Source organism: Phyllobates terribilis, unplaced genomic scaffold, assembly GCF_046119375.1.
Source record: "Phyllobates terribilis strain yellow unplaced genomic scaffold, ASM4611937v1 Scaffold_46__1_contigs__length_10046794, whole genome shotgun sequence".
In the NCBI taxonomy this organism is placed as follows: domain Eukaryota; kingdom Metazoa; phylum Chordata; class Amphibia; order Anura; family Dendrobatidae; genus Phyllobates; species Phyllobates terribilis.
In genome coordinates, this window is record NW_027362806.1 from 2,147,308 (window position 1) to 2,159,113 (window position 11,806).

At 43.1% G+C, this 11,806-nt stretch overlaps 1 protein-coding gene across 2 annotated transcripts; it reads left to right on the plus strand.

Annotated features, from left to right (window-relative positions):
- The first annotated feature begins 3,997 nt into the window (after positions 1-3,997).
- On the plus strand, positions 3,998-11,040 carry LOC141191454 (uncharacterized). 2 transcript variants are annotated; one of them, XM_073661343.1, is made up of 4 exons: positions 3,998-4,137; positions 4,271-4,512; positions 4,872-5,047; positions 7,614-11,040. In XM_073661343.1, the coding sequence occupies exons 2-4, from the start codon at positions 4,468-4,470 to the stop codon at positions 9,235-9,237; spliced, it is 1,845 nt and encodes a 614-aa protein (XP_073517444.1). In that variant the 5' UTR covers positions 3,998-4,137; positions 4,271-4,467; the 3' UTR covers positions 9,238-11,040. The 2 variants fall into 2 exon arrangements, with proteins under 2 accessions (XP_073517444.1, XP_073517445.1); XM_073661344.1 differs by lacking the exons at positions 3,998-4,137; positions 4,271-4,512; positions 4,872-5,047 and adding an exon at positions 7,316-7,405.
- Positions 11,041-11,806: the final 766 nt, after the last annotated feature.

Genomic DNA, 11,806 nt, shown 5'->3' on the forward strand with positions numbered 1-11,806 from the left:
GGTTTTCGGCCGAGGTCATTGCCACCTTGCGGGCGGCCAGAGGTCCAGCTACGACTAGCATTTATCACAGAACTTGGGAGGCCTTCTATTCGTGGTGTTCTGGATCGTCAAGGAACCCGAGGGTTTTTTCCATTCCCAACGTCTTGGCTTTTCTGCAATGTGGTTTGGCCAAGGGTCTGGCGGTTGGTACCTTGCGGGGTCAGGTATTTGCACTATCCGTGCTTTTTCGGAAGGCTATTGCCTCGCGCAGGGATGTGCATTCGTTTTTTCGTGGGGTTGCACGTCAGTTTCCGCCTCGGAGGGCGTTTGTGGCTCCTTGGCGGCTCAATCTAGTCTTGGGGGCTCTTCAGCATGGACCGTTTGAGCCTATGGATTCAGCTACGCTTTACTTGCTTTCTTGGAAGGTGGCCTTCCTGGTGGAGGTCACCTCTTTGAGAAGGGTTTCTGAGTTGGCGGCACTGTCTTGCTCGCCCCCTTTTCTGGAGTTCCACTCAGATCACGTGGTGCTTCGTACCCATTGCGATTTTCTGCCTAAAGTGGTGTCGCGTTTCCACGTCAATCAGGACATTGTGTTGCCCTCCCTCTGTCCGAAACCGAAGAGTCCAAAGGAGCGGGCCTTGCACGCGTTGGATTTGGTGCGGACGTTGAAGTTCTATCTTACAATCACGCAAGGGTTTCGGAAGTCGGACACTCTTTTTGTGATTCCTGCTGGTCGTCGGCGTGGTGTGCGGGCTTCCAAGGATACTATAGCTCGGTGGATACGTTCGGCTATCCTGGAGGCGTACCAGCTCAAGGGCGAGCCTTGTCTGGTTAAGGTTCGAGCTCATTCCACGAGAGCTGTTGGTTCGTCGTGGGCTTTTCGTCAGGGGGCCTCGGCAGCGCAGCTCTGCCGGGCGGCTACCTGGCGCTCCGTTCACACTTTTACTAAATTTGATAAAGTGGACGTGAGTGCTTCCGCCGATGCGGCCTTGGGACGGAGGGTCCTGCAGGCGGCGGTTTTAGGTTATCTCTTTATCTCGTTTTCGGCTCTTGTTGCGCGCTTGCCTAAGTTGTTGGGGTGTTGGCGATTCTGCCACGGTTTCCCACCCTTGAGTTCTGGACTGCTTTGGGACGTCCCCCTAGTAATGGATCTGTGTCTCCCTTCCTTCCCTTCTGCTGCTGAAAGACGGATTTTGGTAAGACCTTACCTGTAAAATCCTTTTCAGCGAAGGAAGGAAGGGAGACACAGCACCCTCCCATGGCAGAAGTGTATTATTGTTTTCCAGATGCGGCGCGACTCCTCTCTGATGGCGGTCATCTGGGCTGGGGTCGGCGATCTAGGGCTCTGTTCCAGCATTGCCAGCTCATCGCAGTTGTCAGGTCCAGTGAGTAGTGCCTGGGACTGTGTGTTTTTTCTGTTATATGCATAACCTGTTCTCTCGCATTTCTGAATTTTCGGAGGGGGTTGTGTTGTTCCGCTGGTGTTGTCTGCTCTTCCTTAGCTTGTGTACGGACTGAAGGACATGGGAGTAGGAGGAGTCTAAGCTGGAGGGGCCGGTCGTCACTTTTTTCTAATCTGAGGTGAACTATCCTGTGGAGCTCCGCCTACCCACTAGTAATGGATCTGTGTCCCTCTTCCTTCCTTCGCTGAAAAGGATTTTACAGGTAAGTTCTTACCAAAATCTGTCTTTTTTCCTCCTCTGCTGAGCTGGTCAGCTGCGTTACTCTGGGCTCATTCCAAGTCAGATCTAAAACCTCATCATCCGCTCTGTTGTCCAACTCCTCGCCATGAGTCGCCCTCCTACACTTGCTGCTCTGAACGTACAGTGCGGGTTTTCCTCAGGTATCTGACTCTCATCATCGCCATCAACTCTACCCCGGGGGGTTAACGTCTGGCAACCAGGGTTTTGATTTCTGCTAGAACCTAATTTCCTCTATCTCCAGAGAAAGATTGCAAAAGATTTTGGGCATCGGTTCAGATGCTTTCCTCCTCTGGAGTATGTTTGGAGCAGACCTCTGATGCCCATGGAATATAATGTGTGAACATCTCAGCAGAAGCCGTCATCTGTGTTTCCCCAGTCATTTGTGCGGTTGGAGACTTGTGAGTGTGACACATGGGTAATTGGGGCGCCACCTCTGAGGACTGTACTGTTTGATGATGGGGTGGAGGAACAGGACAGGCCACTTGATGCAGTGGTTTCCATTAACTGTAGCAAAAGCTCTTTCTGGGCCTCATCCACAACTCGTATTTCTCTGCTGCTGGCAAACAGAGACTGGAGTAGGCCATCCAGTAACAGAAGTTGTCACTTCGCTTGGGATACGACGATAAGCCAATGTTTGGTTACTACTGCTTTCAGTAATATTACCAGTAGCACCTACCCCCACATACACCTCCAACACCAAGACTAGTTCCCCTTTACAATAAACTTTTTCCCCTTCCCCTTTCCACCACGACCTCCGGATTAGGGATGGGCAAACTGTTTGGGTTCGTGACCGGGGTTGCGGCGATAAAGTAAGCCAATAGTTAATAATGTTAATATACTTACCGGGTGCGCATTCTCTCTTCCTGGTGTGACGCATCGCTCCGTCACTTCCAGGCCGCACCTTATCATCTTGGTGTATGTAATTGGCTGTGGCAAGTCACGTGACTATTCTCCCTGGAACTGACACAGCGTCGCGGCACAGCTGAACGGGATAACGCGGACATGGTAAGTATAATCAGCCTGATTATTAGCCATTAACTTGCTTTAACACTGCAACCCCAGTCACGAACCCAGGTAAAAACCACAAGTTCACCCATCCCTACTCAGGATTTCCCACTCGGCTTTTCTGCACACAGATTTGGTAAGCACTTGTTTGAGGCCAAATTCAACCTTTTTAGGGGAAACTGATGGATATGGCAATCGCTTCCTGAATGCAAAAAAAACCGCAGCTTTGGCAACACACACAGGTTTAGGAATTACACTTGTTCTCGGCACAAAATGCTAAAAAGCGATGGAGTACTAGCTATCTAATTGTGTAACGCGGATGGAGCTGTACGGAGTGCAGCAGCAATGTGTCTAACCAGTAACACTGAAAATGGTGGCGACTGCAAATGTCTGCTTCTTATATCCCTACAGACGTGATTTTGGTATCTAAAGAAACAGCCATAAAATGACACAAGCCCTTGTGTCTTCAACTTATGGATGTTTTATTCGCCCTGATTGGCGGCTGACCTGCAACATGCACACAGAAAATGCCGTGCAAGAGAAAAAAAATAGTCTGACACTACTGTTCCCACACCCCTCCTCTCAACAAACACATGCAAACACATCCCACCCGCTATCCTACCCGTTATCCTACACAGTCAGAAGGTAGAAGAAAAGCATCACTTAAACGCAGTAATGCTTTTTTTAATCCGATCACTCACTGAGCAAACCTTTGTTCGCTGACTTTTTTGGAAATTGGTCTTGTCTGACCAACCCAAACTGAATCGGCCATGTTCTTGCCGAATCTGAAATGGGCAAACACGTTCGAGCAAAGTTCACTCATCACTATCCAGGATGTCTTGTGACGGCTGAGAGTCAAGACTCCTATAGTAAATAACTGCAGCCCCTCCTCCTGATAGCATTGTGTTCCAGTACAGGTGAGGGATGATGAAGAAATGTAATTGCAACCCTGGTCTCCTGTGACATCCTGTTCTTTGACAAGACAAAGTGAAGGAATTCCCTCTCTCCCCTCGCCGCCACCCCCCCCCCTCCTCAACCCCAAAAAAGGGGGGGTTAGCTAGATAAGTATAAGTGTTTTGTTAGTTTAGAGTAAAGGTAGTTACATTGATAATGGTTTAAAAATAGATATTTTGAAATGAAATGTTGGGTACTGGCCCACACATTTTTAAGCAAATCTTCATTATTGTGGTGCTCTGGACCTTTTTTGGTCATGCATAGGTTAGAACGGTTATCCACTACTTGGAGACCGTTTCAGCACTGTCTCTCCTGGAGCTCTTGTAACATTGCTTGCAGGGAGGTATTGTGTGACATATCCAGTGTCCACTGCTGTTACTTCAGGTTTCTGATTTCTTAGGAGGGGTGAGTGAAGCGGTTGCTAATTGAACACATTGGATGTCATGCAAGCACTGGGAGAGCCATTGCTGACCTCTGGAACAGTGCCAGAAATTATGTAGGTATTATTTTGTTGTGGGTAAATTTAGAAACTGAGAAGGGGTTGGCTGAGTAGAGGACAGCCCCTTTAAATATTAGATACAAGTAATAGTTTAGTTAATTTGTAACTTTCTTTAAAATATTATGTTTAGATGCTGACATAAAGTTGTGTGACTTTCATCGGGAGAAAGCTTGGACAGAATGGGTTAACCAAAAAGTGCATGGTGTTCATGAAAATAAAAAAGAAGTTCTGGCCTTGCTTCGGGGCATAGCTCTTGCTTCTTCAAGAGAAGAACATGATACAGCCTTGGCTACTCTAACATCTAGCAATGTCTGGAAGAGAAATAAGATGTTGAGAATGTGGTTCTCACATAAATGGCTACCGGATATAAAGGTAAACCAACAAATATCTTTTGATTTTAGATTTATTGATACTATAGATTTATTTTATGGGTCATTATGATTATATTAATATCCAATATTTCAAATCTGATTGAAAATACTACCTAATCACAGGCAAGTAAATTTTTACTCAAAACAACATATATTTTTTGCATCAAGTACAAAGAAACATAGTTTTTACAATATGCAGAGCAGGGTTAAAGGCTTGCTTGGCATAACAAGCTGTATGTTATCTATATCTTGTAAGTAAAATCTGTCTTCATAACACCATTTTTTTATTTTTAATTGTTACTTTATAGGGCTGCTTTGCCGTATCAGTATGCTCTAACATGATTTTTTTTTTCTTACAAGAAATGGGCACATGTGTATCGTACTGGGACACAACAATTTGGAATCAATACCAACAATGGTCTAGAAAGGCAACATCAGACTTTGAAGCATTCTTATCTATCAAGTCTGAAAAACTGTAATTTAAGCCAGTTGATCCGTGTTCTGCATTTTGAATTTTTCACAGATATGTATCAAAAGTAAGTCCTTTTCAGTACTTTTTAGTGTATGCCTGTAATCATACATATCATGAACTTAACCTTACCAATAGTGTTAAATATTTTTTAGCTGTTTTCTTCTCCCATTTACCTGCATTTTTTCACATAGGTTTTTTTCTAGTTAGTAAATCAATTTAATCTTTGAATATTCCTTTTTAAAGGGATCCTGTCATCAGATCCATGATGCCCGAACTGCAGGCAGCATACATGATACTGGCTAGATTATATTGCAGATGTGTTATCTTACTCCAGGATGTTGCAGCATTTCTTAGTAACTCTGAAAAGCATGCTGGGAACCACGTGTCTCAGATTACAAGTGCAAACAGCAGGTCCTTCCCCAAACTATTCTCCCTGTCCTGCTCTGTATGACTGACAGGTCTCTCCCTATCAGTTTTTGAAGTGTGATGTACAGAAGCTTTCTGTGGACAGACGTGCTTCAAGCACTTGTCATCTAAGACACATGGTACCAGCATGCTTTACAGAGTTACTATGAACCAAGATATCTACAATATAATGTAGCCAGTATCTTTTATGCTGCCTGTGATTCAGGCATCATGGATCGTATTTCGGGTTGCCCATTACTTAAAGCACAATTTATCTTTTTTTTTTTTTTTTTTAACAGTACAGTGGTGCTTAAATGCAAGGCCTCTGGCTCCAGTCTTTACACTCACCTGCCTCAGTTTTCATCTGTTTCCAGCGTTACTACAGTTAGTGGAGATTTGGGATCTGCCAGCAGCTCCAGTTTTTTATGGGGTTGCTGTAGGTCACAAATCAATACATCTTTACGAGAGCCTAGATCTGCCTCTCATACTGCATTGAACACTTGTGAGGTTACTTCGGACTTCTATACAAAAGATGTTGCCATAGGAGTGACGCGGCACTTAAAGGATGAAGCCACGGGTCGGGAGGGTAAGTATAAGACAAGAGGCAGGGGAATTAAATTTAAAGCACCACTCCAGTGGTGCAATAAATAAAAAAAAAAAGCATGGAATGTTGCTTTAAAGCCAGAAACACACTGGGTGAAATGCATGTGAGATACTCCCACGAGTCTCACATGCCTCAACTGGCACGACCACCGGCTCTCTGGACAGGATCGGGTCAGCAGCTTTACAGAAACACATGCACCTGATACACTCCTGTCCAGAGAGCTGGCGGTCGTGCCAGGTGAGGCATGCGAGACTCTTGCGAGTATATCGCATGCATTTTGCCCAGTGTGTCTCCAGCTTTAAGGGGTTGTCCACTTGTAGGACAACCACTTCTTATTCTCCATGTGCGCACCCATCTAAAAAGAAAAAAATACCCTTGGGCCGGCACTGTTCAAGCGATGTCAGAACGATCCTTCCTGGAGCCTAGATGACATTGTTATGACAAGCAAGGTCCGAGACTAGTCACCTCCACCTTCATTCTCCTTGCCTTGGTATGCAGGAGCAATTGATATGAAGTGGGTGGCAGATGCAGAGTTCACTTAAGAATTTGAAGGTGGGGAGAAGGAAACTGGTGATGATTGGTTGTGAAGCTCACATGTCATAAAAATGGCACCTGGGCTATGGAAACGCGAGTTCGGACATCACTGGAACCGGACTGGCACTAGAGGGGAGTATAGGCTTTATTATTCTGGGGTTGAACATGGGGAGTGAGAAGGAGTAGTCCAAGCATTGGACAACCACTTTATGCAAAACCAAGAATGGGACCAAAAAGTCCAAAATATAATGCTTTTTTTTTTCACATAATTTTTGAAGGCTATGTTTTAAAACTTCATTTATTACTATTAAACAGGTTCTTGTATTTGTTTTTGTTTGTTTTTAAATGACAAAACAAAAAATGGGTGTATAGATACCCCAGAGTGAGTGTTTCAACTTCAAATTATTTTTTTTTTCTGTTTGTTGTAGCAGACTAATGAAATTAGAATTTTGTTTTAATCACATGAATATCCACATCATCCATTGGCAAATGATAGATTTTGAAGCCACAACCTCTCTACTGATGCACTGTACAGCCAGCTGTCAGTCAGTGTCGGGATGTGTTTACAGCCACTGCGCACTATTTACTGATGCACTGCTAAGGAAACATCTTCAGTTGTTCATGGCTAGGGATGGGCGAACTGTTTGGCTTTACCCGGGTTCGTGACCGGGGTTACTCCGTTAAAGCAAGCAAATAGTTACTACACCTAATATACTTACTGGGTAGGCGTTCTCTCTTCCTGCTGTGAAGAATCGCTGCGTCACTTCTGGGCCGCCCCTTATCTTCTGAGTGTATGTGATTGGCTGTGGCCAGTCACGTGACTATTCCCCCCGAAAGTGATGCAGCACCGCAGCAGAGCTGGAAGACAACGCAGACTCGGTAAGTATAATCAGTATGGTTATTAGCAGTTTGCTTTAACAAAGCAACCCCGCTCACAAACCCGGGTAAAACCGAGCAGTTTGCCCATCTCTACTCACAGCAGCAGGGCTTTCAGTGCGGCTTCCAAACCCTATTAACCTGTCAATTCACCCTATACCTTCAGGTTAACAGCTTTTTTTTTTTTAACTGACTTGTTTTATTTTCACAGATACGTACAGATGAATTTAACGAGTTCTGACTATTACCGAAAATACGTCGTAGAAGTCCCATCGTTTTTAAAAAATCGGCCTCGTGGATTCATTGACCATGTAATGCAGCGTTACTACAGTGGCCTTGATTTGTCACACCTTAAATGTTTGGACTCTGATAAGGGACTTTTTGAAGTTAAAAGCGAGTCTGCAATTGACTTAGAAAAAATGCATACTGTTTGTGTTGGATTGGATGGGCCCACTTGCACATGCAAAGACTGGCAGAAATTTCTGCTACCATGTAAACACATGTGTTTAATTTTGCGTGTTGCAAATTGGCAGTGGCATGACATTAATCCAGCATACTCTGAAAACCCCCTTTTTATCCTGGATAGTGATTGTTTTGTGGACACAAACACTAGGCATTGTGACAATGGTTTACAAGAACACGAGTGTAGACCACAAAATAGTGTCCGTTCAGATCCAACACTGCACGAATTGCCCTCTAGGAGGAGAAATCGGCTGACCTATTTGATTCGCCATTGTGTCAAAGTGTTAAAAAGATTTATAGACTCAGTATATCTTTTGGACAATCAAGACTTTGTGAAACATCTCACTGTTGAATTAAGTAATTTGTATTTACAATTACGGGAACAAATCCCCCAAGAAGGTGGCTTGCCACTGAAACCAGCACCAAAAATAACAGTCTCAAAAGCTATACAGGAGCTTCCTGTAAGAAAATATGGGAAACAAAAAAACATGGACATTCACAGAGTAGGATCTAAGGCAGAGAATAAAACAGCTGATGTATGGGAAACTGTGAATGTAGATGGACAAGGGGCTACCCCACAAACACCCCCAACAGAAAAGCTGGATTGTGTGTGGGTCACTGTAAAGAATATAAAATTGAGCTTCAGGGATCGTGCCTTGATAACCGAGCAAGAATGGTTAGACGATAATATAATTAATGCGTGCCAGAATTTAATTATAAAAGCATGCCCTAAAGTATCAGGTTTGATGGACACAGTAGTGTTGGCCCATTCTGACATTCCTTTGGTAACTGGCAGCCATATCATCCAGATCCACCATGTTGGCGCACATTGGCTAGTTTCAGCATGTAACAACAATTCGGTCACTGTATTTAACTCATTGCACTCCTCTTCCATTTCTGACACTCTGAAAAAACAAATTTTGAAAATGTACAAACCACTTTTCCACGGCTGTAATAAAATTCTGGATGTTACAATTATGTGTTGCCAGAAACAAAATGGAGCAAATGATTGTGGGCTTTTTGCAATTGCCAATGCAGTGGCATTAGCCGAAGGTGTAGATCTAAAGAGTGTAGAATTTAACCAGGCTGAGATGCGCAGTCATCTAATTTTATGCCTAGAAAAGGGTCGTTTGGAATTATTTCCTTATGAAACCAAGCTTCGTCAGAAAATATATAAAAAAAGGTTAACTCTTACAACTTACTGCCTTTGCCACGTGTACAAAGCACATGAACATATGGTGGAATGTTCCTTGTGCAAATCATGGTTTCACTTAGCATGTGTAAATATCAAAAAAGATGACAAACTTGTTACAACAAGAAAACGCTTTTACTGTCCCATGTGCCTAGAGAATAAAAACAAAAATTTACTTTAGGTAGGGTTGGGTGTTTTTGATATAGATAGAGATTATATATATCTATCTCACACTTAGAGCTTGTCCACCTTTTGTGGCTAGTTGCTAGTTACTTTTCTTGAATTCATACGTTTATGACCTAGAAAAAAATATTTAGCAAACTAGTTGTAATTGAAAATTTTGCACTATTTATCTCTTATGGCTGCTGTATTACAGTGTCTATTGTGGCTGCAGAATAAGTTAATAAGGTCAGGCACATAAAATAAAGATTAATCAGATGTGTTGAGGACCTATTTTTGTGGTACTTACTATTATACAGTTGACACTTTATCCTCACAGACTGCACAGTTCTCCACTCCATGCAATGGCTGCTGGTGAAAGCACATGTAACTAGGCCCATCCATCAGTCTTCTCCTGTAGATTTGAAGATTACAATTGGACAAGGCTGATAGAAAGGTCTGGTCAAATGCCCGGCCTCCTCTTCAAATGTCTGTTAAATAATCATACTGTCTTCCAATGCTGACCTTAGGTTATAGCAAACTTGATGGAACTAATTTTAATTTAATATTTACGAGTTGGATTTCTTTTTCTTTGCACTTTACCACTTTAAGTGGCTTGAAATAGTTGTTTACTATTCTATTTATATATGCATATTATGTGTGTGTGTATAATATCTGTTGCACATTAACATATTCGCTACAAACAAAAACAGTAAAGGGTTTATCACATGAACAATATACACTTTAATAGGTCTTGGAATAATGATACAGGTATGTAAAATTTGGCTTTATGAAAATTTATTCAAATCCAATGACTGACTTTTATTTTTTTTTATGCCCTGACCCCCCCTGCCCACCCAAAAGTATTGATTTTGCCCCCCTAAAAAATGCACACAAAATTGCGTATAAGCTACATGTACAAGAGACCTCTTTATTGTACCCACAAATTTACACTATTATATATAAAAATGTGTTCACCAGTCATTCGGCAACATTATTGGAAATTAATTTTTGCTCCTATTCCCTTCAAAGCTTCTCTCGCTCCCTTTTGTCTTATACAAGGCTGTGGACCTTCTCTGTGAAGCGCCCAGTAGTCGTCCCCCATCATGTTCACCTTCCATCACCTTATTCCACAAGGCTGTATACAAGTCCCCAGGCCAGTCTGTAATAATTTAAAAAACAGCATTTATTCTCACTGGAGGGGCAGCCTGGTCTGTTGGGCCTTGCTGATCTGGGCACAACGCCTCCTATTTTGTGAATGGCGTCCTGGTCTGCTTCATTTGGATAACGCGTCCTATGTCATATACACAGTCTCCTCCATTGCGCTCCTGCGCAGGTGCACTTCTCTCTGCACTGCTGAGGGCAGAACAAAGTATCTTAATGGGCCGGGAAAGCTGAAAGAAAGCCGGCCTTATCCCAAGATCTATTGATGAAAATGTATTTTGTTTGGAAAAACCATTCAAAGCAGATCCTGCCTCCTTGTGTGACCTGATCCATGTGATCTCTGCCATTACTCCTGCGCACCATGACACGCAATATCAATTCAAAGTCTTCATATCTCAGAAGTCCTCCATTGATTGTGGATGATCCGTGCCATCTTAGTGTACTACATACAGACCTCATTCTAATGGCAGGAACTATGAGCAACATGTTTTGTGTAATGTTACATTTGTTTGTTACTTTTTGTATTTTACAAATGTCAGTAACTTCTTCATATAGATGTTTTTTATATGTAACTAAAATCACAGGTTACTCTGGTACAAACGTTTTGCCTTTGTCAATGTTTTGTTATTTATATTTTTTTTAATTAAACAGTTTGAGAGAAGCTTGTTGTGGCATTAATGACCAGTAACTGATAGAGATCAAACTATCAAGGTGTATAAACGTTATATTTTCAAAAAATCCAGAAGTATCTACACAAATGTCCACAATAATAGATCTGCAACAATGTGGATCGTGTTCCTCCTGCAGACTATTTTATTAGGTCACAGCAGTGTTTCTTTGGCAATCTTGGTGCATCACAACCTTCTGTGGTGGTTTTGCATTCCAGGTGGCCTGGAGAACTAAATTTTTAGTGGTCACTGTGACGGGGTGTGTGACAGAGCAGGAAGGGACACCAGGCCGATGATCAAATAAATCTCGTTGGATTGAACAGGGAAAATGGAACAGCACGAATGAAGGTAATTCTGCTAGTCCGCAAAGAGTCCATAACAGCAGAAACAAGTCCGGGGGTGTCTCCCGGTAATCCGACGCCAGGGAAAATATAGAAATAGTCCTTGGATGAGTTCAATGGGTCCAGCAGATGAGGGACACAACACAATCCCACATGGCAACTTCTATCAATCCACACACGCCACGAGGATCTGGCCGCAGCCTGAGACCCTCCAGCGTTGGGAGTCACCACGCAACTGACTGGGCCAAATATGAGTCTATTGTTCTGTCTACTGGGATCAGCCTCTGGATGGGGGAAGGGTTCACATCCACTAGATGCAACAAGAAATGTTGACCTAGGCCTGATTACATTACAGTCCATGAACACAGGCCGAGTGAGGGACGTGCTGTTAGTCATATTGGATAAAACATAAGTTGCT